This window comes from Triplophysa rosa, linkage group LG11 (genome assembly GCF_024868665.1).
Source record: "Triplophysa rosa linkage group LG11, Trosa_1v2, whole genome shotgun sequence".
Classification (NCBI taxonomy): domain Eukaryota; kingdom Metazoa; phylum Chordata; class Actinopteri; order Cypriniformes; family Nemacheilidae; genus Triplophysa; species Triplophysa rosa.
Genome location: NC_079900.1, coordinates 14,967,414 through 14,993,821, shown reverse-complemented (window position 1 = coordinate 14,993,821; position 26,408 = coordinate 14,967,414). Strand labels below are relative to the sequence as shown.

Genomic DNA, 26,408 nt, shown 5'->3' with positions numbered 1-26,408 from the left:
TTCAGAGCTTCACAGCACGCTCTCGCGGTGTTGCCATGTTTACATATTTTTAAGAGCTTCGCATTTGTTGTTAAGTCTTTTATGAAGCTGCAGATACATTATATAGTTAGTAAAGTGAACAGTTGAGCGTAGTGGTTTTTTGCCTTGTTAAATTTTGTCGATTTGTAGGTTTATTTTGGGCTTGTCATTGTTTGCTGTTCTTATCAACAATATGATCTGGCAACAGGGTCATTTCCCGGCAGGGCTGGTGAGGCTTTCAAAATGCATGAAATAGCAAGCACATTTTCACATGACTTTCTTGCACCGCACTTACAGAAGAGAGAGACATATGATGCACGTTTAAATGTCATTAAAGCAGAAGTTGTTCAGTTCGGTTCCATTCACACTGCATAAATGTGGTGCAGACACATTAGTGAACCGTGCTTCTACAAAATGAGATTAAACACTTACCATATAAAGCATTATGCGCCAAAGTCGTTTTGACTTTTACTATACAGTTCAAACTTCTTATAAGTTACCAATGCAACAAGGGTACGAGCATTATTTAAACAAATATTATTTATCTTACCTCTACATTCTTGCACATTAGGATTTTTATAAGATGCTAGTTTGCACAGTGTCCATAATCCTGTCTTGAAGCTGAAGTGGTTGCTTAAATATGGCCAGGGGTTTACTTCATTGTCTTCAGCAGTTAGAGTTCGTAGGGTTTCACCTTAGGACAGGTGCACTATACCGATGTCTAACTTCTCCGTCTCCATCGCTCTTCTGGTATCGGCGCAAACTCAAACTCGTGCCCATTATTCACTGGAGTAATTTCCGGTCGCGTTTTTTTCCTTACAATGTTTTCATTATTTTTTTACTCAGTAACGGATGTGATTTTAAATATAACGAAGTACAATACATCACACAAATCATACTTAAGTACAAGTAAAATTACAGATTTGAAAAGCTACTTTAAAAAGTACAAGTACACAAAAAACCTACTCAATACAGTAACGCGAGTAAATGTAATTCGTTACTTTCCACCTCTGACTGTGAGCATGCAAAATTTAAAAGAACAAAGTAATCAATAATACATTTTAATAAATTTAAAATGTTACATTGTAAAAATGTAGCAAAAAAAATGTTTTGCAAACTGAAACCATGCAGCTTTGAACTGTGTAACGTCCTTTATTATTAAGTGTACAGTACCTATCAAAAGTTTGTAGACACTTGACTAAAATGATTCTAGTGATCTTAAATATCTTTTAATCTCAAGGTGTTTGCGTAATTGTATGAAATTACTTTTGTTGACAACAATTGTGCTAACATACCATATCATATTTCTTTCATTAGAAGACGATCATCTTATTTTAAAAAAACATGTTGAAATGGATGACTTGGAAACAAAAACGCAGCCAATAGGAGCCCTGAATATATGAGGTTGAGTCCTCAAGAAGCTGAATGATAAAATAAAAGAGAACAATTTTGCAAATTCCAGTCAAAGGGTGGTAACTTTGAATATGCTAAATATAACATAGTTTTGATTTATTTTAGATACTTTTGGTCAAGACAGTTACGATTGTGCTATTACAAAGTTTCGATGAGTTGTAATATTATTCTGAAAGGTGGAAACAATATAAAGAATGATCATATTGTTTCAAGATGAATTAAATAATGTTTTAGTATATCAACCTATCAGGCACAAAGCAGGATACTTTTCCCTAGTTGGCCTTGGTGTGTTTAAGCTAAACTCTTGAGTTGGTTGGATCTCCAGTAGCTGGATTGAGCAACGCTGGGGTAAAAGATGCAGATGGGTAAGTGACAACAGTTAAATGACAGTACAACCCCAGATTGTTGACTCTTTTTGTCTTGTGTTGTGGTTGTTAGCTCTGACTCCATCTGCTCCATTGGCTCTGATGCCTCCACCTTCATCTGGGGGTTCTCAGGCTTCAACAGTCACCAGGCTACAGATGCAGCTTCACATGCACGACCTGCAACAGAACGCCACTGATCTGCGCAAACAGCTCACACAGCTCCGTAAAATGCAGGTAACACGTTCCGCACTACGACACGCTTATCTCGACCACATTTCGACACGCAGCAGCTAACACTGTATGCTCACGTATCAGGCACGACCCTGTAAAGCATCATGTGATAAATCACTTGTGAGCTGTGGTTGAGTTTTTGTCCTCACCGTAGGCGACTGTCAGCAGCATGGCACGTCAAGACAATTTGTCACTTGCTTTCCATTGGGTTCTATTTATATTGCATTGTGATAAGTATTATGTGCAGGATTTGACTTTCAGTGAGGAACAATACATTTCATTGTGCTCAAAGCTTATATTATGGTTTATGATGAAAAATTATTTAATCACTTTATTTTGACAGTGTTTTGGGATGATTGGAATGGTTTTCCATTGTTCTTAGCGGCACTGTGAGAACGATCAAATTCTGTGCAATAGATAAAACATCAATTACACACCTACTTGACATCCTTTGCTATTTATTTTGTCACATTAGTGCTATAATGCAACAAAGTTTTATTTTATTTCAACCCAAATCATTACACACATCTCATTAAAATGCTGGTACTGTATGTTCATGGTAAACAGTGTGCGTATGGATCATAATGCAAATAAAAGCGAAACCGATAAAGAGACACTGGCAGGATATGAGATAAAGAACAGACAATCGAGGGAACTCCCACGGCAAAGAAAAACATAACAATAACATTCATATACAGTACAATTTCAGTCAGGAAATATACAGAATCTGTCAAAATGTCCGTTTTTTAAGATATGGAGCAACTATCCCTAGGCATCTCTGACAAGCAGCATAGATATAGAATCTGATGTCGAAATACTGTAAAATGTATGAAATAAATGAATTCATAAGGAGTGTAAACTGTTCCAGGTACAGGCAGCTGTCAGATTGCCATGGTGATAGTGAGGGTGACAGGTTGAACAGAAGTTTGATAGAGGGAATGTTTGTGTTAGTGAATGTGTGATGATGGAGATACAGGCAAGACAGGTGCAAAGAGAGTTGAGGAGTATGCTGAAAGCAAAGCAAAGGGAAAAGTATGTAAACACACTAGTCTGACAAATTCAATAGGATTGTTTGCTAGTTCTGGATGTATGGCATCCACACAGAATTTTGAAATACTGGAGAAATGTAGCTGTGATTTTCAGACCCGGGAAAGTCATGAAAATTAATAAAATAATAAAGTCATTCAAATCTTAATTTTTGTGATGCTAGTTTGACGCTTAAGGGTGAATGAATGACAGAAGCCTATAATTTGCTTTTATAAAAAGGCTTATGATATTAACCATTTCTAAATGACAGACGCGGAATTCCAAATTTTAATTTAAGCAGCATTTATAGATGTATTGTGGTCATTCCAGTCAAATGTCTGTAGAATTTCAACAAAATCAAACCTCAGGAGTGACATAGTCAACCAACAGCAATGTGAAAGACTGACAGCATGAGAAGAGACACGAAACTGTGATACAAATCCAAGTTATCACATTAAAAAGAATTATTTGAACTTATTATAAATACATTATTCTAAATACAAATATAACTGTTGTGTTGCTTAAAAGTGAATATGAACTTGTTTTCTTTGCAGTATTTGAGGTCTGAAAAAATAAAGAGCATCTTTTCTGTTATTCCAGTTTGCAAGTAGAAACAATATTTGTATTTGACATTTGTGAGAAATATTGTTAGTAGTTCATAGAATGAAACAAAAATGATCATTTTTCCTAAACACCAATAAATAGTAAATTCAGAAAAGTAATTTTGAAATGGTCTCCTAAATTTTTCCGCGGCTGTAGATCTCAGTCTAGCTCATTGTGTAGAAGGTTAACTGTTACCATATATCATAACAAAGCCTTCACTATCAGACCACTCAAATGCGTACGTCTATGTAACATTGACCTATTTTTGACCATATTTGACCTTCGTTGTGAATAAAAACTCTAAATAACTTGCAAAAGATAGGTTTCCTAATGTGTTGGTGTGGACACGCTTCAGGGCACTTGTATTAGTTTCAAACAAAAAATACAAAAAAAAAACTTTATATGGGGCATATTAAAAACTATATATTTTCCTGTTTTCAAAAATATATAATCTGTTAAACAATCATCATAAATTGTGGCAACCTTGCATTTATTACATTGTGTGTATGTTTGTGTATGTGAGCATGTGTTGAAGTAGTCATTAATATCTGGCCTGCTCTTGTGTGTGATTTGCCCTTATTGCAGGGCAGGCAATAACTCTTAATGTTATACTCAATGATGAGACGGTATGGGCCAGTGGGGACACATCACAAAGAGTGAGAGAGAGAGGGGGGGGAGATAGAGAGCGCTACAGGTCTAGCCTCAAATCAAGTCAACTATTTCAGCCAGCACCGCTTAAATAAAAAATGAACACGGAATGATAGCTACTCGTGTGATTCATAAACACTCGCATCTCACCTGGGAATGATAAACTAACAAAATAGTGTCAAGTAGAAAAGAATGAGAAAGCAGCCAGCTGAGCTACAGAAACACTGTTGAAAAGGAAAAAGGCACCTGGGTGAAGAAACAAAAAGTAAAGGGTATGCGGACAGAGGATAGCGAGATCGGTGTCAGTTGCTTTAGTGTCGAGAGCCAAGCCTCTGGTGTCATGACAACAGCAGATTGCTGAGTTCGAAAATTACCTGCCTGAATGCCGGAGCTGAAGACACAGCCCTTGCCCTCATCCCGTTACCTAGGAGACATGGATATGTTGAATTATGCATGAGGCTCATAAATAATTCTGCTTGAGAAAGAACCGCTGCGGAACGACACTAAAACCTATTGGAATGTACATACATAGGGTGTAAGGGAACACCGTTTCACACACTTTTCTCATTATGGCTATTCTGAGAATGACAAATTCAGTCAGGTATTCCTCTGAGGGCAAACAAACATTGTCTACAGAATGCTTACACATCACAAAATAATGGCCATGTTTGGTACTCCAACTCCACAAAACCCCTCACATTTTTTTCTTTTTTACTGAATAAACTAAAGTACATGGATCCACATTCACAAGAGATTATAAGAGCATTTAAGAGATATGCTATCAAGGACAGGCAGTGCATGTAGACTTATGGTTAATACACGCAACGTGAACTTACTCTTTAGCAAGGACAATTCTGCATTCAATAATATCATGCCTTCACTCGCAATATGACCGCATATGGTCAAAGATAGTTACATAGACATACGCATTTATGAGTGGTCTGATAGTGAAGGCTTTGTTATGATGTTTGGTAACAGTTAACCTTCTATCAACTTTTTCCCAAGCAGCACAACCATCCATAAAAGCTGCATATTCCACTATGAGACACTTAAAACAGCTTGTGTGTGTTCATATGAGACTGTGATAACATGGTGTACACGTGAAGGAAATACTTTTGCTTTAATAATTAACAGCCAATGATGCTTAAAGTCCCCGTTAACCGGAAGTTGCGATTGATTTTACTTCTGTATTTTGACACATTTCCGAGTGAAATGAAATTTCTAATGAGAAAAATAGTGGGCGTGGCTTTCGTCTTTCTCTGCGATTTGATTGGATGTATAAAAACAGCCGTTGCATTTTGAAATGGAACTGGCAGCAGACTGACAGTTGAAGGGGAGGAGTTAACGGATGCTCCGCCCAAGCCGTCTAACATACGTCATTTAAGATGGATAGTCAATAAAGGAAGGAAGTCCTTTTTTAGATTTTAACTGAAGATTATGAGGGCAAACGAATTTGACCTACAGTACATTGGTAAACTATTTACAATAAACGCTTCAAAAAATTGTCCCCCATTCACTCCCATTGTAAAGCTTGGAAGTAAAAGTATATGTGGTATTATGTGTGTGTGGTATGCCGACTGCATTATTCTTCAAGAAGAAAGTCACATTCACTTAGGATGCCTTGAGGGTAAGTAAAACATGGGGAAATTGTGATTCAAGCCTGAAGTATCCATTTAAGTACGGATTACTTAAAAAAATTATAGTTGTTTCCTTTATGGCAAAAATCATTAGGATATTAGGGAAAGATCATGTTCTATGAAGATATTTTGTAAATTTCCTATCCTCAATATATGAAAACTTTATTTTTGTGATTGGATGGCCTGCTACAGTGCCTCTGATTAACAACTTCAAAGGCAATTTTCTCAATATTTAGATTATTTGCACCCTCAGAGTTTTAAACAGCTGTACCTCTGCCAGTTATTGTCCTATACTATAACACATACATCAATAGAAAGCTTAGTTATTCAGCTTTCAGATGATGTAAAAATCTCAATTTGGAAAAATTGACCCATAATACTGGTTTTGTTGTCCAGGGTCACATATGTCTAAAAAAGTACTCTGTTCTTCTCACATTAATATTCATTACATTACATTCATGCCTTTGGATGATTTTATCTAAAGCTACTTAGAGGGTATTGAGTATATGTTTTGTCAGTATTTGTGTTCCCTAGGAATCCTTTGTACCTCTGACACAATGCTCTATTAATTGAGCTACAGGAACACTGATGTCCCTATCCACTTTTATTGAATTAAAAAAGAACAGCGAGAACTTCTAATGTTGTGCTTCACACAAAAAAGGAACATGACTTGTGAAATGCAACAGGTGAATTGTGAAAGAACAATGCTGAAATGTATGCTGTTCTTGAAACCGTGAAGGATGTCAACTATGAGTGTCATAATATAGCTGTACTGCCAATAACCGCGCTATTAAAACCCATGATACACATATTACAATATCGTAAAGTGTTCAGCATCCATTTAAAATTTTGCCTTAAGAGTCACTATGGTTACAAAGTCTTTTTCTGTTTCCGTACATTTGTATTTTGATTGTGTTTCATTGACCTAAACTAGACGAAACACAAAATAAACAAAATAAAAGTTACGTTTGACTGATGGCATCATTTGTTTCTTAACATGATATTGCTTTAGATATCACAATAATGTCATTCACGTGTTCACGCTTACATATAATAGATAGGGAGAGGATATACATATTTGGCAAGCTGACCGAGGGGAGGGCTCTGAGTTCGGGACCAAAATCCCGAGCTCGGGCCAAATCCCGGACTCAGTGCCCTCCCCTCGGTCAGCTTGCCAAATATGAGTAGTAACCAGAGTATTCCCCCCCGGTTTGAGACTAAGAGATTTTAAGTGTGGTGGAGGGATGCTAGGAAACTGTCGAGGAATGGAGGTAAGACGCTGTGTATTTACACCCCTGATGGGATGGTTACAGAATGAGCTCTGCCTGTGATAGTTTAGGCTGATTATCTGACGTGCTCCTCCCGAACTTTGTTAATAAAACTTCATTTATTGTGAATTCTTTTGGCCATGATAACCATGTAGAGAAAATTTGATATTGTGACAGCCCAGGAACATATCCAACTTTTTTAAGTCACAGCACTAACGGGTCATTCTTACAATGTGTGTTTGTGTGTAGCTGCAGAACCAGGACTCCATACGCAGTATGTTAAAGAGAACAGAGATCGAGCTGACTCTACGTCTCTCTGATGCCCTGAGGAAACAGGAAGACCCTCTCCAGAGACAACGCCTGCTGGTGGAAGAGGAGAGACTCAAATATCTCAACGAAGAGGAACTTATAATACAGCAACTACAGTACGTCATATATACACACACACACATAACCTGACCATTTGATGTGATAGGCAAAGAGACATCGATGATGTGCAAAAAAAGTTCATTTTTTATTTAAAACGGCTCAGTCCCTAAATAGTGCAAAAAATACATATGTTTACGGTACAAAGACACAATCCTGCCTGTATAACATCAGCATCTCATTTATCCCTTAGTTAAAGGAACAGCAGACCCAGACCTGACTGATAGCTTGTACAGAAAAAGACAGCATCTCATTGATTTATTTTGTTCCAATTAAAAGCAGCAGGGGTGACTAAATCCGCCTCTTCAGCTCTCCGCCAGATCAGTGGTGTTGGTTTTAATTGATGGTGGTTATTAAGTATAGCTAACAGCCAGTTGATGTGATTTAATTATTAATGGGGTGCTGTTGTAACAAACCATTTGGCGGGGGGGTGGATTTATTTGACGTGGTTAAATTGGATTTTGAGTGTAAACACAACGACTGCATCTCAGTCATTTAGCTTTAACACACCCCGCTGTACTGACACTTATTCAGATACGCCCTGACGCTGCGGCACAGGGAGGTGGGCTTTGGATTGTTCATACTGACATTTCTGAACCGTTGAAATGCGTGAACATCAGCATTCCTTACAAGGGGTACATTTTTGTTAATGCCTTATTTTCTAAAGTTACGAAAGAAAGTCATGAGATGATGTTTGTGTTAACAGTGATCTAGAAAAGTCAGTGGAAGAAATCCAGAAGGAGATGTCTGTCAATCACCGGCACGTGACAGTGCAGGAGCTGGAGGAGAAGACCTCACTGCTGAGGAGACTTGGAGAGACTCTCACAGAGCTGAAGAGTGAGACACAAACTACTCCACGTTCACACGCGCACACACTTAAACCTCAGCTCTCCTTGACTCTCTGTCACTTCTCCACTCGTGTGTTTTTCTGCTTCTGTCTCATTCAGATCAATTCCCTGGACTGCAGAGTAAAATGCGGGTGGTTTTGAGGGTGGAAGTGGAAGCCGTGAAGTTCTTGAAAGAGGAACCGCACAGACTGGATGCCCTTCTGAAACGCTGCCGATCCATCACAGACACTCTTAACACGCTGAGGAGGTAGACAAACACTCACCCACCGCCCACAGTGCTTTTAACAGACCCACACATCCGAACTGTTTCTTATTTCATTCACTTTCGACTCGCTTCCGCATGGTTTTGATGGATGTTTATTGGTTTGCGCAGGCAGGCGAATGAGGGTGTGTGGAAAAACATGGATGAGTATTCTAGCCTCTCCCCTAAACTCGGGATAGGGGAGGAGTTTAGGAAGAGCACAGATTTTGAGATTCCCACAAGCCCACCTCTGAACCTCAATGAAAACAGTTTGGCTAACTGGAGCCCTCATTCTGGTCAAAGCCACGCCCACAGCCACGCCCACAGCCACACCCACTCTAACCCTTCTGCACAGCGTGAGAAAGATTCTCACGGGGTGGGGTCGTTAAAGGGGCGGGGCCTGGAGGAGCTAGGAGGTCGAGGGTCTGATAAAGCTTCATCGGTGGAAGTGAGACTGGTGAGGAATGATCACTTTAACTGTTTATATGTATGTTTAAATGTGTATTTGTACTGTAATACCTTTTTCATTCTAGAAATATTGCTTGTATAGGCAGTGATTTGTTGTTAAATGTCATGTGTGTGTTTGTCTTCAGGCAGCGGAGAGGGACTGGGAAGAAAAGAGAGCGAGTCTTACACAGTACAGTGCTCAGGACATAAATCGACTCCTGGAGGAAACTCAGGCTGAGCTCATGAAGGCCATTCCAGACTTGGACTTTGCCGCCAAGCAGATCAAACCCGCTCAGAACCAAAACCAGAACCAATATCAGAACCAGAGCCCTACTAACATCAATGCCACACCCGAACACAGGCCTAATAAAGCTCAGCATAAACTCTCCAGTAAAGACGGCGGGTCCAGACGGGGCTCGGATGAGCTGACTGTCGCGAGATACAGAACGGAGAAGCCCTCCAAATCTCCCCCTCCTCCTCCTCCCCGCCGGAGCTTCCCCTCCTCACCCGCAATTACTACACGCAGCGGAGAGTCCATCGTTCCCGGGAAGAGTATAAAGGTGATTTACACATACAAATGATTGGGCACGTGGTATTTATGTGTGCACGTGTATTTTTAGGTGTCTTCATGTGGTCATGCACACACACACATGCGTCCTTGTGCTTGCAAACTGCTGCTCTAAGAGACACACATACACAGACAAACACACTACATCACTTTTATTTGAGTGTAGGGTCTTGGTAATGTCAAGCATGTTATAAAAGTCTTCTGTGTTTGTGGGTGTATTAGTCATGGTTGACATTTCCTTTATCGCTTTGCTGTTGCCATGGTGATAAATCACCTGTGGGTCAGACCTGAGGGAGATTCTGTTGGTTTCACGAGATTTTCTTGTGATTAACTTACCATAGGAAGAAAAAAATCTTTGTTTGAAAATTTCTTTGTTCTGTTAAACACAAAAGAAGATATTTTGAAGAATGTAGGGAAGCAAACAGTTCTGGAGCACTTTTGACTACCATTGTCTTTTTTCCTACTATTGAAGTCAAACGCGACCAAGAACTGTTTGGTTACAAGCATTCTTCCAAATATCTTTCTCTGTGTTCAACCAAACAAAGAAATGTATATAGATTTGGAACAACTCGAGAGCGCGTAAATGATGACAGAATTATTATTTTTGTCTCTTTAGTTTTTTTCACATGAATTTCCAAATTTTTTCTGACCTACATATAAACATTGATAATAATGAACAAGTTTAATAAGTGAAAATTTTAATTAATTTTGCTGGTTGTTTTTTTCAGTCTGGGTGAACATTACATTACATACTGTATACTGTACATAACAGAGTTATTCTAGTTTTGTTTTTAGTTTTATTTCGTTTATTTTTAGATTTTTTGTTTTTATGTTAATTTTAGTTACATTTTTAGTCATTTTGTTTTATGTTCTTCTCATTTTATTGTTTATTTATTATGTTGCTATTTACTATTAATTTATTTTTATTTTATTTTAATTTTAGTGCCTTAAGCTTATTTCTGTATGACTTTCAACATTTACATTTTTCGTTTAGTTTAAGTATTTCCAATAATTTAGGACAATGTTTTACTTGATTTTAATAAACAGAAATGTTATCAAAGTTTTAATTTCAGTAAACTAAAATAACCTTGCTTACATACCATATCAAGCTCCTTTTTGAGAGAAAAATCTTGTTTCCCACGTCTTCCTCACTAACATACATGTATATGTGTAAACAGAAAGCAGAATCGGAGGATGCTGAGTCTCAAAAGCCTCACGTGAAATTGAGAAGAAGTATATCTGAAGCCCCCCGGCCGGCGTCCACTCCCCCAACCGTCGTTGGAGGAGAGAGAGAAGATGGCGATGAGGAGAAGTTAGCATCTGAGCTGGAGGTGAGCACATGTCTTACCTGAGTAGACACATGAGATGTTCCCTAACAGCAAAAGTGTTAATGTTGTGATTAATGTCCATATGTCAAGAGGACCAGATGTGCCTGCTGCACACCCACTGAGCATTGCAATTATCTTCACACATACACACACATTGGTGGGTGCTACCGGCTGGCTGGTTCGCTCATTCATTAAGTACACATTAACAGGCAGGAGATCTGAATTTCATTCTGTGCTCTTTGGCTTATGACCAATTACGCTTAAATGAGTGGTTAGAGTCTTGTGCAGAGCTCATGTGAAGTGTTGTCTTGCTGTTGGGTGAGCACTGGCGAGTACATTGTGTGATACTGGTTGTGACTAATATAGCTATACATAGAGCCAATAAGCTTGTCATATGTAAGTCCCTCTGGAATACTCAATTCTAATTGGTCAATCACATCATTCCACGGTCACATACTTTTCTGTAATGACCATTAAGCTGCATGGATGATCGTTGGTTGTCCCTGACCAATTCCTTTGTCCTTTCCAATGATGCTTCTTATAGCACTCAAGTCATTCTCTTGTCATCAAATCATTTCAGATAACTTAAATCAATATTTCATTTGCTTATTTATTTGGTAAGTAGACATGTAATAATGTAATGTGCAAACAACCTGCTGTTAACACAAATGAAACTCTGCTTAGTCCTGGCAGGATTTATTTTGTTGTAATGAGCAGCTAACTGTCCATTATCTTATGAAAAAATTTCAATGGAACACTCACCCTCACCATTTACTCACCCTCTTGTATGACTCTTGTATGACTCTGCAGAACATAAAAGACGATATTTTGAAGAATGTTGGTAACCTAACAGCACTGGCCCCCATTCACTTCTATTGTATGGACACAAAACCAATGCAAGTCAATGGGTACTGCCGTTGTTCAACATTATTCCAAATATCTTCTTTTGTGTTCTGCGGAAGAAAGAAAGTCATACAGGTTTGAAATGAGAGGGTGAGTAAATGATGACTGAATTTTCATTTTATGTGAGCTTTAAGCCTTGTCATATCTCTTTATAAGATGATTTTTTGTTAGAAAGGTTCAATTCTTACATTCTTTGCCGTCCCAGTTTAAATGTAAAGCTCTTGTTGCCGGGGGTCACTACTGAGGGACAGCACTTGATCTGTGCTTGTGTTGATTTCCAACCTGCTTGACTCGCTTCAGGGAAGCTACACATTCTTACACAGACCGCAGGGTTCATTAATACCAACAAGCGGACAGATTTTGCTCTCTTGGTTGAGTGGATGACAGGGTAAGCAAGCAGATGTCTCCTGTCCTGCATGTCTGTTGAAACCCCGGTGGAGACCCGAGGAGGCTGCTGTGACATCATGACGGCCTCTCTCTCAAACCAAATGAAGCTAATGAATCTTAAACAAACCCATGACTCACACAATAATAACACAGATTTAGCAATGTCAGTAACTCCATAATAACCTAAACGTGTTAAAAGGTGCAGTGTGTTGGAAGGAAATGTCAAATGATGGTGAGACATGCCCCACCCCTTTGTCTAGATTAAATGGCTTGAGTTTTAGATGTTTTATGCCAACATTTGAAATCTAAAATTGTGCATCCTGTATTTTTATTCATGCTTCTCAATCTTCCGGTGAGCTCAGCTCTTTGAGCGATATCTGGCTCCCCCTCTCCCCTGGCCCTCTCCCAGGAAATACCTTCCACCCTCTAGTTTACAGGTGTTGCCCTATGTGCCCTCAGCTGGACAGGTAACAGCCCCTTCTGCAAGCTAGTGTGGACTGCTAGTGTACACTAATACACATAGACACAAGTTTGCTTCAAATTTTCAGTGTGTCCCTTAAAGACTGTAGTCATAGATATAGACAACAAACTGTCACTGCACTCAACCTGAAGACCTGAAGATGCTCTTGGATCACTTACCACCACACAAACTCTGTACACCTGCCAGTGCATGTTTTTTGTGAGAGTGTGTGTTGAATGCTATAGGCTGTTTTACTGTTTATGGTATATGGAGTGTCACACCACTTCACACCATGAATTCATCTTAATGATGATGTTTAATATGAGTAGAGAGGCAAATCACTTTCATGCCTAAAGTGATAGTTCACCCAAGAAAACTCATTTACTCACCCTCATGTCATATCAAACCTTTTTTTCTTTCTACTGCAGAACACAAAAGAAGATATTTTAAAGAGCGTTGGTAACCAAATGACATTGGACCCCATTGACTTCCATTGTGCGGACACAATTTCTCAAAATATCCTCTTTTGTGTTCCACAGAAAAGTGTCATATACTGTAGAGGTTTTGAACCACGTGAGGGTGAATAATTGACTTTTTTACTTTTTTTAAGTGTGAACATGTGCGTTTGTGAGTGTTTTCTGTATAATTTTGTATGTCACACTACACATGTTTTTATACCAGCAGCTGACTGCATCTCAGCGTGATTTACATGATCAGTCCAGTGATTTCACAGAGGACTCTTCGGTGAGTTCATTTCACATAATGTCTACAGCTAATTCTACAGCTAGACTTTTTAAGTCCTGCGCTTCCCATACAATACAAAATAATTTTCACATGTTGCACAATTTTACCCAATTACAACTAGATTGCAAATTGCACACAATTATACGGACAAAAAAGGACAAGGCACAATTTACAAGATTAAATGTGACCTTCATGTAACCAAAAAAGAACTATAAAAACGTTTTGATATAAATCAGCCCATGGGGCATAAACGTGCGGAAGCTGAAGCAACACCCATGAGTCACATTGAGAAATTAATTTATCAATCCTGCTTCTATACTGCAGATGCAGAGTGGACCGTCTCCTGCTCCGGTACCTCAGATAGTCTTGACCGAATGTAACTCACTTCCCACATCCCCTTCTGAAGACTCTGCTGAGGCTCGGCCATCTACGGAACAGCAAAATCCCGACGGCATGCAGCCGATGAAAGACAATAACTCTGGAAGTGACATTAAAGTAAGTTACTTCAGCCACATTGTGAGGACCCCCAGTCTGTTGCTATGGAAACAAGACCAAAAAGTCTCTCCGATACAAGACTTGGATGTGGCCCAGAGGGAGTCCCAGACGAGGCAGGCTCCTGTTGGAGACGTGACCCAATCCTGGCCGCCCTTAAGAAGGGAGAGAGCAATTAAACAGCCGCTGAAAAGAGAGCCAAGGGTTCAGGATTCTCTCGAGGCGGAGAGAGAGATGAGAGAAGAGCAAATGAGGGATCAGAGGCCTGAGACACTCAGCCAAAAGTCGGAAACTACATTGTCAGTCTTGCAAGAAAACGGCCCCTCGGAGACGTCCCGCGTCGGTGTGATACGCACCCAAGGCGTTGGAGGGGAAAAAGAAGACATCTGCCACAGCACCTACCGTCGTCTGGACAGTCTGGAGGAAACCATTCGAGAGCTGGAGCTCAGCCTGATGGAATTCAGCACTGACCCGAACACAGGGGACATCATCCCCACCGCTGCCCAAACACCGGGATCCTCCGCTGTCAACAGTTCCAAAAAAACTCAACACACAGCAGAGAACTCCGGAGAGGGAGGGGAAATAAACAGACCTCCCGTACCACCCAAACCTTCCCACATCAGAACACCGACAGTCAAGGTTCAATCCAGCCGTCAGTCTCTGCTTCTGTTATTTCCATCTGAAGCTTTTTCTCTTTCTCTTCTCGGTGGAAGGTCTTTGCTCTCTTCCCTTGGGTGTCTCGACTGTTTTTGCAGATACTTTGATGAATTGTTTGCCTCCAGTAAGCTGTTGTCTGTACTCTGTAGAAAAAACGTGTTATTGTATCTTTCGCACACAATAAACTCTGTAGTTTCTTTCGCTTTCTTTCTAGACTGCTCTTTTTTCATCTAAAATGACTATGCAATTTGATTACTTCCTCCTGTCTTTACTTTCTCTAGTATGTGGACATTAAAACTATTTTTATGTGGTGTAATAAAATGAGGTTGTGCTTCAGGCACTTTCAGGGTAACTAAAACAGGGTGCTGCGTATGTTCCGCCCACCTCCGTCCCAGCAGTAGATCTTGGAGATTTTTGTATTTTCTTCGATCGTTTCATTTAGCACGGGTCAAAAATCAAGCATATCCCACTAAGACAATAAAAAATACATTTTCTTTTCAAAAGTCAAGCATTTTACAAACTTTCCAAAGTCTATAAGGATCATGTTCACAAGTCTGATCTTGTAGCATCAATTATGCAGCATTTCATGCACTCGCATTTGTCTCTGGTAGTCACGCTCGTCTTTGGAGAGTACATGTCAGGGTAAAATCAGCTCTGAGTGAGTGCGCTATGAAGCAGCACCCCACCAGACGTCATGTGTATTACTCAGCCCTGCTGAGAACGGGGCTGAACTCCGTGAGTGACAGCAAGGAAGGATTTGGATGATATCGTTTGTGTTTTCCACTGCGGCGAGCTGCCCACGCAGCTGTACGCAAGCCAGTATTGCGTCATTCATCCTAACTACTATGTTGTTGGTTTCGAACCCTCAGTTTTGTTTGCTATTTCTTGCGTTTTTTGAGACAGATTGAACCTGACTTAAGGCGTCATGTCCTGTTACACATTGATGTGCATAAAACTCAATGGGACTTAAAGATACAGTTCACCCAAAAATGAAAATTCTGTCATCATTTACGCACTCTCGAGTTGTTCCAAAACTATCCACTTTGATTTTTTTGTTCTGTTAAACACAGAGAAAGATATTTTGATGGACGCTTGTAACCAAACAGTTCTTGGACCCCATTGACTACCATACTAGAATGGTTTCATTGTTCTGTTGAACACCAAAGAAGATATTTTGAAGAATGTAGGACAGCAAACACTTCTGGGGCCCTTTTGACTACCATTGTCATTTTTCCTACTATGGTTGTCCAAATGGTATTTGGAAGAAAAGCATTCTTCCAAATATCTTTCTCTGTGTTCAACCAAACAAAGAAATGTATACAGATTTGGAACAACTTGAGGGTGAGTAAATGATGACAGAATATTCATTTTTGGGTGAACTGTCCCTTTAATGGGCTTTGAGACTTAAGATTATGGTCTAGTGCTTGTTTTAATGCAATTTTTTGTAAAGGAAAGGAAAAAGAGTGATTCTGAATTTATTACAAAGAGGTTACAGGAACATACTGTATGTGTCTGAGAAAGGCTGATAGAGATGGTCCGAGTTTGCACGTGTCCCGTCAACCTGTCTGTCTTGCACACAATTTCTCCTGCACTTCCTCTGACTACCAAAGTTAGCAAATACATTGCTGGAAATGGATGGGACTTTGGAAATATGACAAAACACACACCGAACATCTGTCTCCCCTCTCTTCTCTGTCTCAGACCGGCGGTGGTAAGGCGTTGTCTCGTCTCAAGCATCTGCAGCAAAGTGGATCAGATAAAAACAAAACAAGCAAACAGAGAGATGACTTCCTTAAGAGCCAGGGCCAACAGCAGGTATGAGTGTCTGTCTGTCTGTCCGTCCGTCTGTCTGAGTCTGGTCTTAATAGTCTAGTCTTTGTGTTTAATTACACAGTATTAACATATTTCAGTTGAAACCTTCGAGCATCATTATCCGGTTGAAACAGGTTTGAAACGTCTGAAGGTATTTCAAATATAACACCCAGCAGCACAGGCCGACGCTCGCAGGAGGGATATACGAGTTATGAACAAACACCGCCTGTGTGCGTTAGTCACAAATGAAGCAAGGCAGAGAGAAAACTTTCTAGCAGCGATGGGAGCGGCGCTTTGAAAAGAGCTGAATCGCTGTGTCAATCGCAGAGCATTTGGGACTATCAAGTGCACTTAAAACTCCCTAACAGAACAAAGAAAGCGGAGATAAGGCGGCTCGGGAGTAGTGGGGAGAGGAAACATGAAAACAGTGAATGGGAAAATATGAGCGCCGGAACGCCAGAGCGGTGAAAGAGATGGGTGGAGAACACAGGGAGGGTTTGAGCGACGGATTAGAGGAATGAAGCCGCACACACACAGACAGCTGAGGGCCTCTGCGCTGTAGGTAAGGAGAAGTTAGATATGCTGATGTTCTGTAAATCTCTTCAATCGGTGTTTAATAATCTGGCCCCTGTTCAACAGGCCATGAATATTAGAAAAGAAAATCTTCCTCGGAAGGAACACAGAGGCAGATATTGGCGAGAGAGAGAGATCAGAGAGTTCACTGCAACTATAATTACAGATGAGCGGATCTGCTGTTATAGGCACTTGTGTTAAACTGAATATGGTGTGGCTTTAATCTTTTCCGCACAACCGTTTATTATTTTCTTTTTAAGTGGATGCTATACACCTCCTTTCTCTTAACCCTCGTTGGAGCACATGGATAACAGTAACATATATATATATATATATATATGCGCATATTTTAACTAGTCCTTTAGCGTTTCATTTGTGTTTTTCTGTTTGCTTGTCTTTTTACCGCGCCTGTTGGTCTTGTCCACATTTGATTTAGTTTTCTCCTTCAGTCTGCTTTCTAAAATGTTTTTATTGTTTATTGGATTGTTCTCCCCGGCTGCCCAAAATGATGAATCAACACATCATTGCTCCACAAAGACACACTCACACTCGGATGAATTTTCTTTCTATTCCTTTTCCTTGTCTTCATCAGACTAAATGTGAATTGAATCTGAATTGCGCGCAGATTGAATGTAAATGCTTGACAATCTGAAATAGTTTCAGACGTGCTTGAATTGGTGCTGTATTGATACATATGTTCCTTTCCAAAATAGAATATCTGTCTCTTCACGTTTCATACACTATATGGACAAACGTTTTGAGACACTCCCTTATAATGAACAGGCTTGACTACTTCATTCATTTCCGTGACATTCGAGAGAATTGCTTCTAATTTTATAGCACCAGATCGAGCAAGACTCTTTCTATTCCAACATGACAATGTCCATGTGTACAACGCAAGATTCAAACCGAAATGATTGATTCAGTCTAGTGTGGAAGAACTTGACTGGTCTGCATAAAGCCCTAAACCTAAATTCAACTGAACACCTTTCACCAGCCAAACCCATCCATGACTTGATACACAGGGGTACTGTCATTTCAAAACAGAAAAAGACCCTTCTAAAACAGTTGCATTGTATGGTATAGCATTAATATTTGTGTAGATTGGAATTACTGGAATAGATAAACGTGTATTAGAAGGGGTTCCCGGTACTTTCGTCCGTATTGTGTATGTTGATTTACAGTCCCTAAACACAGTACAGTTTGGATTTGGATTCGCTTTTATTTACTTTTTACTGACTCAACATGGGGGGCCTTTTAATAGCCATTTGATTTCGTCCCGGACCCTATGAATTTAATTTAATGAACCTCAACTGAGCTCTAGTTCAATGGCAGGTGTTCATTTATTCCCTCCAGGTCTAGAAAGCATTTCAGTCCTAACTTTGAACTTTCAGCCTCTTTGCTCCATTATTGACCTGCAAACACTCCATTTGCACTACACAAAAGATATTCATTTTATATTTGACTCAGGTCAAAGCTAGACCTATATGCTTTTCAGTTTCAAAAGAGCAGAGAAAATGACCAAGTGGGAAATATATTCATTTTGAGTGTGCAATGGTAGAATCTATTTTAGTCTCCAGCCATGTTTGTCTTCTCCAGGGGCTTTTTGACAAGGCTTGGTGAAAATGACATGGACCAGCGGGTTTAGAATAGAGGGAAAGGGGGGAATGAGAGAGAGGGAGAAGGTTAAAGGAAAGGGAGATGGGGTGAGAGAGATGGAGAGTCTTTTTCTGCTCTATCAGGATGGAATAATTGGCACTACAGGTGGAAAGAACTGGGCTCTCTTCACCATGTCTCTGTCCTCTTCACTCTCTTGTGCTGTCCATCTGTCTTCCTCACAACTGATTCAAGTTTAAGTGGGTTTCTGTGGAACTCTTACTGTATATTTGAACTGTCTAAGTCACATGCTGTCCTACAGAGAGACCCAAAGTGTGTGTGTGTGTGTGTGTGTGTGTTCATGTTTGTATATCCCGGTGGGGACCTAAACCTGAATACACACCAACACATGGGGACTCGTGTCACTGTGGGGACCAAAATTGAGGTCCCCAGGGGCAAAAAAGCTAATAAATTGTACAGAACAATATTTTTTACAAATCTAAAAATGCAAGAAGTGTTCTATGATCTTTAGGTTTAGGGGTAGGGTTAGGGATAGGGGATAGAATATACAGTTTGTACAGTATAAAAACATTACGCCTATGGACTGTCCCCATGGGGATAGTCAACCAAAGCTGTGTGTGTGTGCGTGCGTGCGTGCGTGCGTGCGTGCGTGTGTGTGTGTGCGTGTGCGTGCGTGTGCGTGCGTGTGTGTGTGGGTGTGTGTGTGGGTGACTGAGGGTAATGGAAATGTGTATATGCTCACTAGACCAAGATTCTGGTGAACGGTCAGTCTCTGGTGTCTATTCACAGTCATGTTGTGCAGTGATTCCCAACCAGGGGTCTTGTGTACCAAGTGAGTAATATGAAATAATTCTGGATTTCGTTTCATCAGATGCGCTCGCCTGGACTGCAGTTAACTTCCGGTCTGCATTTGTTTATTGGTCTGGCTAGTGTCTAATAATAAAGCCCTAACTATGTATATTTTATTTAATTAATGTTCATTTTAATTTATATTATTATTTTGTTGTAAAATAATTGTATTAAAAAACGATTTGTTGAATTTTGTTGTGTGTTAATTTTATTAAATGAACAATTTGTTGAATGCGTCATGTATCTTTGTCGTATTTAAAGTAACTGTATGGGACATTGAAATCTAGTGGTTGAGCTTGGTATTGCAGTCTAAATTTTGGCTAGGCAAGTTGAGCCAAGTAACGGTTCTTCTCAGTTTCTTTTGCTTGTTCTCAGAAATAATCTTCAGCCACACTATTATTTGTGAATGTGTAAGGGCAGTCCACGAACTCGCGCATGTGCAGTAACGTTTGTTTATGTTGTCACTTTGAAAATAAAATAATATATGAAGAGTTCATTTGCAAAAACGGATTATATTTTTTTTCAGAAATTATGTTTTTTACTGTGCATTTGAATTAATTTCAATCAAACTGCAGTTGGGTTTTGATTTAAGTAATAATAACTAAAAAAAAAAAATACAGGTAACTAACACAATAAAACATTATTAGTTATCAGTACTTATCAGTTTTTGCAAATAAACTCTTCATACAACTTAAAAAGAATCATAACATTAATTACAATCACACTTTTAATGTATTCAAATATAAAACATTTAAATATGTTATTTTAAAAAAGTAAATATATGCTAGATTTGAAATATATTTATGTTTTAAAGGGCCTCTAATCTAGCCATTTTACAAAATGTAATCTAAATCTTAGGAGTCCACAGAATGTGTCTGTGAAGTTTCAGCTCAAGATACACCACAGATCTTTTATTATACTGTGCCCTACATGTCTATTTTTGCCTGTGAGGAAAAACAGGCTGTTTTGGTGTGTGTCTCTTTAAATGCAAATGAGCTGCTGGTCTCCGCCACCTTTCCAGCAGAAAGTCCAGGGCTGTGTGAGCCGGTGCTTCCAGTAACAACAAAACTGAAGAGAATAGTAAATAAGCGAATGAGAAACACTTCTTATCTCTAAAAACAGACACATTGTTCTTTATAAGTGAGAGTAGCCAAGACAAACGCTTTATTTGTTTAAAAACTGAGCACACTGTTTTCTGAGTGGATGCACAAATGCGTTATGTCTTTAAATCCGGTACATTTGCTCTTATCTATAAAAATTGGAAACATGCTCTCTATGAGTGAGTGCACAAACACATTATGTATTTACAAAGTGCACATTGTTTTTATAAGTGACAATACACAGGATAAACGCGTTATATGTTTAAAAACTGAAAACATGAGTGTAACACAGTCGATGATCAGGAAGGAAGAGGACGGGGTCAGAGGCTCAGACGTCAGGAGTAAATGAAGATTTATGTTCAGTCTTGCATCCAACAACAAAACACCTTGTTTGTTTAAAAACATTCTTGTAGCTCACTGTAAGTAGTCCAGCGTGAAAACAATGGCGGACAGTGTACAACTCGATGAGGGCGGAGTCCATCAGCAGTCATGGGCAGAGCTTAACCAATGTGACGTCAGGTTACTGAGAGAATGCCAACAGCTCGTTCAAGAGGACAGTTGAGGTTTATTGGGGATTAAAAAAAATGAATGGGTGGATTTCTATCATTCTAGGGTGGTTCTGTATTGGGCAAGTTACTCTGGAAATGTAATTAAATTACTGATTACTCCTTTTAAAAGTAATCAATTTACTGGTCTGATTACTTTATTTCAAGAGTAATTAGTTACACTACTCGTTACATTACTCATTACATTACTACCCCACCCCTCAAAAACACAAAATAACCTCTTTAGCCTTCTCAAGACTAAACTTTATTGGGAAGTTCATACTCTTATTTTAATACATTCTTTCTTCTTATTCCATGCTAAAGCCTGTCATAAATAATAATATTTAAACTCATAAAATAATAAAAATGAAACTCTGTGATATTTTAACTTAAAACATTTTTTCATATGTTAACTAGTATTTCTAAACCGGCATACTCCATAATGTAAAAAGTCTCTCCTTAGTTTCTTATAACTTGTATATCTTAACTAGTGCTTCTGCATATTTCTATGATGATTTCTTCGTCATTTAACAAATATAACAGCGTTAGAGCAGCAAAAACTAGTCTGACAAAACATAACATGTTGCTAATAGCAGCCTGGCACTCAACAGTAGAAGTTGATTCATTGCTCTCTGTGCCCGGTGACGTTACTTTCTCCAGAAGTTTTACCTTGCTGTACTGCCCTTTCAGGTTGTTTTTCGCGGGAGAGAGGGTTTTGCTTCTACGCACAACAATGTTCTTGCCTTTGACAGAAATAAACTCCAAATAATAATTGTATTTCCAGCTACAGAACGCATATGTTTCTCTCTCCATGCCGAGTTTGTTTTCGCTGGTAGTACCAAAGATTGTCTTGTGATAGGGAGATGTATGGGTCTGTAATACTTACAATTGGAGCATAAAGGCTAACATCGATCACGAGAGGCACCTCAGCCAATCATATCCGGTGTCTAGTCTCCTTGCCTGCGGTCCGCGCAAAGATAGCATTGGCCGTTACGAGTTTTTAGCTTAAGGTGGCAGGCTTTCCATGGAGTGGCTTTGGCAGTACTTTCCGCGCAGGCGCGTTTCACTTTGATGATGTCGCAGGTGCGGCAGGCAGGCATCCAGACTTTGAAAAAGCTATTTCGCTTTTTACAATTTAAATGATAAAACGATACAACGGCAACGATGTAACGCAGCTGTAACGTATAGTTACCTGGGCTTGGAACTATAATCTAATTACTATTTTAGGAATTATAATGCGTTAATTTACTCCGTTACCAAAAAAGTAATCAAACTACAGTAACGCGTTACTGCCCAACACTGCTCCTGACACACAGTAATGTTTAAACAACATTTAAAAGTGCATTTTCTGGATTAGCGGCCCTTTAAATATATTTTAGTTTTTAAAATAACACAACATGTGTAAGTTTTGGTCATTTGTGTTAATAGCACAGAATTTCATTCTTCTTTATTACAATTTTAGTTGAGCCTTTATTTTTACACTGAGGGTACATAAGACACAAAGGTTGGGAAACGCTGCTGTTGCTTATTGCATTAGAAATGTTACCAATTGAATGTTTGTCTTTGATCTGATGCGGATTTGCTCTTATGTAGTGAAATCCGCAGTGTTGTTTAGCAGGCTAGCATCATGCATGATTGATCCTAACCTGAATAATGTTGTCCTGTGTTTGTTTTCATCTCCCCATCCTCCCCTCCCTCTTACATTTTCCTCTTTTGCACTGTTACCTGCCATCGCTCGTCGACCCGATGCGCTCCCTGCATCACCATGGCAACCGTTCACGTCTGACCCCACGATCCAGTGAACAGCAGTGAACGACCCGAAACGACCTGACTACCACTTCTCCATCAGCATCTCCTGACCGAAACCCACAATCCTGGTTCCCCCAGCTCCCCACTATGGTCCTATACACATTTGGGAAACCAGTAGCCTGTGACATCACCCAGCTGTCATGTTCACCAGAACCTCATAAACCTTTCAGTTTTAAGATTGTTGATGTTAATGCGTAAGAAGACCAAACCATAAACACCTCCACAAATGTCTTTTACTTTTTTCTTCTCTACCCACTCTTCTCCCCCTTTGACCTCACCGCCCATCCCGCAGGCCATGAGCCTAAACGTCAGCAGAGCCCGAGTCACAGAATCACTCCTTGTAAGCGCCAGGGCTGCCAGCTTCTCCGGCCAACTGCCCTCCAGGCTTCGTAAGTATCCCCAGGACGGGGTGTTGTCCTCCCTGACGGCCTCTTCCAACCAGGCCAAAGCGTTGCTGGCGAGCCTCTCGGCATCCAACCTCTCGGCCGAGGCCCTGCTCCTCTCCTCCACCCTCAGACAACGCCGTTTAGTACGAGAGCAAAACTTTAACTCCTCAACCCTTCCCATCCCCAACGGCCGATCTCCTCCATCCCCAAACTCACCCCCTTCCTCTTCCTCCCCTTCCTCTCCCTCTGCTCTCACCTCCCTCAGTCTGTCCTCACTAGTCTTGAAACCTTCTACCATCTGCAGCCTGAACCTAGAAACAGAGAGAAATAAGACGGAGCCCAAGTCTGTGAGCCCTGACAATGAATAAGAAGAGAAATGGAGTAGTTGAAATCGCTACTCATGTAGGATGCATAGTGCACATACGGGATAACTAAAAAAAAAGAAATGAGATGATTAAAAAACAAAGATAAAGGAAAGACTGTTGATGTACAAGAGCTTTTTTTTTCCTGGCGCCAAAATTCTAACCACATAGGAATAACTTCACGGAGGTGGAAATCAGACCCATTTTGCATCACAGGTTGACCCTACCTACCCCGGACGTCTGCCAGTTCCCCAATGAGAGAACCAACAGATGGGCTTGGACACTCACCACCAGCCTGTTTCCAGCTCCACCACACAGCCAGCATCACACCACCCACGGGAGGCCTGGGGAAGGACATTTTACCCAACCCCTCATTTGTTTGCCAAATCTCACACACTGGAGATTCACTAGATGTCCATCAAGTGTACAATCCAGACTGTAAGACTATGTAATACCATGTAGAGTCGCAATAATCGATACAGAAGTGAGTACTGTAGTAGTCGGTGTTTGTTCAGAGTTTTTATCGCTCTTATCTATATCAACAAATGGAATGTTAAAAAAACAACAAAACCTTAACGTGAAAAGCAGCATCAGTCGTTCTAATGTAGATTTCTGGGTAACAGTTGTGCTACTGAAGAAAAATAACTGAAATTGGTGCTATGATTATACTAACATGGAGCATCTCATGGTTGCACATTATACGGTCCCTTAACGCACACACACACACACACACACACTGCCGAATGAACCATTTGACTTTTGTGTTTTTATCGCCTGAGCATATCATAGGGTGTTGACGACATCATTTTTTTCAAGTCACAGTTTTCCCAAAAGGCTGTTTATGAATAGGCTTTAGATAATGTGGGGATCATTACACGAGCACAACAGGTTTTAAAGGCTAGACATGAATCTAATACTTTAATATGCTTGAATGGATAAGTACAATAGTGTGACAATCATCAAATGTTCGGCACAAACTTTGTCTTCGGGACAGATTGAGGAGAATTAAGTCCGATTTTAAATGCACAAACAGATGGATGAGTTCACTATGTAGGGGTTATAAAAAAATGAAGATGGAGGGGTAATTCTAAGGCAGTTGTGCCAGTGGACGTGATCCATCGAGTGGGAGACATCTGCGGAGTAGAACATTCCAACTCATCCTCCCTTCTAATAAACCAAAATCAAATCGGTCATTTTGAACTTTATGGGTTATTTTCTGCTTACCCTGAACGCAAAGTTGTCAGTATAAATATAATTCAAATACTTTGATACTGAGGCTACTTTGATACCTTAAGGCTTATGCCCGCAAATTTCCATTCTAGCTCGTATGACATTTACACACTCATTTAATTTCTCCTCGCTGTGTATTCCTGTGTTTGTCAATGTTACAGCCTGCAGGTTTACTCGGAAGCCCTGATCATTTAAACGCGAGAAGGTGAGCGAGAACAGAATAAGATGAATAGAGAGAGCGAGGAGATTTTTCCAGCTTTCTGATAAAGCGAATGCGTGAAATTGATTGCTCGTGGTTGCAGGGTTTAAAATAACGGCTTAAGCGCTCGGTCGATGTCAGGAGTAAATGGCCAGAGGAGAGATTAGTGGTGTAACTCCGTGTCTTGGAGCCAAATCGGCCAGAAATTCATGTCGGGAATGTGCAATGACTCACATGGGGGGTTCTGCGAGTTGTAGAGGTCTAGCATTGGCTGTCTTCTTAAATGATGGCAGTGGCCCTTGATGCCATGGCTGGACTTTGTGTTTACACGTGTCACTATATCTGATAAAAGAAGAGGACAATGCTTAGAGATGAAGCACCACTGTATTCTTCATCTTTTCTTCATTGTTTATGTGGGCTTCTTGTGTAGATCTGCTTGTTACACAAAATGTTAAGCAATTAAATGATGTTTGACATGGCTTAGGGCTCTTACCACAGCTCTGCTGCTTTTTAAGAGCCAGAAGTACTGCTTGCAAATGAGAAACATTTTGCAACTCATGCGGCAACGAGCACACTCAAGTGATCAAAACCCAAACGTTCCCCTCGTGGCTAGCGTTCCTCAGACAGCAGAAGACGGTTTCATGCTTGAATGAAGATGCTGAGGAATGGCATCACTTCCTGTCTGCCTTAATCTGCTAACTAAAGTCATGGGTAGACAAATATGAGCTAGGAAAAGATGGGCCCTGCAGTGCACTGGAAAGTGGGTAAAATTCCCTTTTAAAAGTTGGAATCTCTCTCTCAAAACATTAGCATGAGATGTCAGCTCAGACATGGTATGCAAATGTCTTTACATGCATTCATTTGACACATTTCAGAATATACAGTATATGATGCGAAATTTGCGTTTATTTTTTGCTCGTTTGTTGATTTTTATATTGCAATTTCTTTGTACATATTTTTGCTTTTGTAATTCCAATGAAATATCTAGCGTACTATAAAATTATTTATTCATAGGAGTGTTTTGTATATTCAGTTGAAAATATTCCTCTGTACAGCTTAGTTCATATGTAATGTATAGCAGCTTCTTAACCCAGCACAGATGAATCATTTTGTTATTTATAGTTTTTATGAGTTGTTTTATTTTTAAATGTGTTGGATGACTATGAAAGTCCTTTATCCAGCCAACCAGTGCAAGAATTCTGTATACATTTATGGT

General features: G+C 39.9%; 1 protein-coding gene across 13 annotated transcripts in view; it reads left to right on the top strand.

Moving 5' to 3' along the window:
* Positions 1-23,234, top strand: part of srcin1a (SRC kinase signaling inhibitor 1a) — a 104,243-nt gene extending 81,009 nt beyond the window's left edge. For 11 of the 13 annotated variants that reach the window (XM_057346544.1, XM_057346550.1, XM_057346547.1 and 8 more), the window contains 11 exons: positions 1,870-2,030; positions 7,459-7,634; positions 8,342-8,472; positions 8,583-8,730; positions 8,857-9,181; positions 9,318-9,731; positions 10,918-11,070; positions 13,499-13,561; positions 13,886-14,692; positions 16,412-16,525; positions 23,006-23,234. In XM_057346544.1, the coding sequence (XP_057202527.1) occupies positions 1,870-2,030; positions 7,459-7,634; positions 8,342-8,472; positions 8,583-8,730; positions 8,857-9,181; positions 9,318-9,731; positions 10,918-11,070; positions 13,499-13,561; positions 13,886-14,692; positions 16,412-16,525; positions 23,006-23,008 (2,495 nt within the window). In that variant the 3' untranslated portion in view covers positions 23,009-23,234. The remainder of the gene's footprint in view (positions 1-1,869; positions 2,031-7,458; positions 7,635-8,341; positions 8,473-8,582; positions 8,731-8,856; positions 9,182-9,317; positions 9,732-10,917; positions 11,071-13,498; positions 13,562-13,885; positions 14,693-16,411; positions 16,526-23,005) is intronic. The other 2 variants (XM_057346546.1, XM_057346556.1) reach the window with 2 other exon arrangements.
* Positions 23,235-26,408: the final 3,174 nt, after the last annotated feature.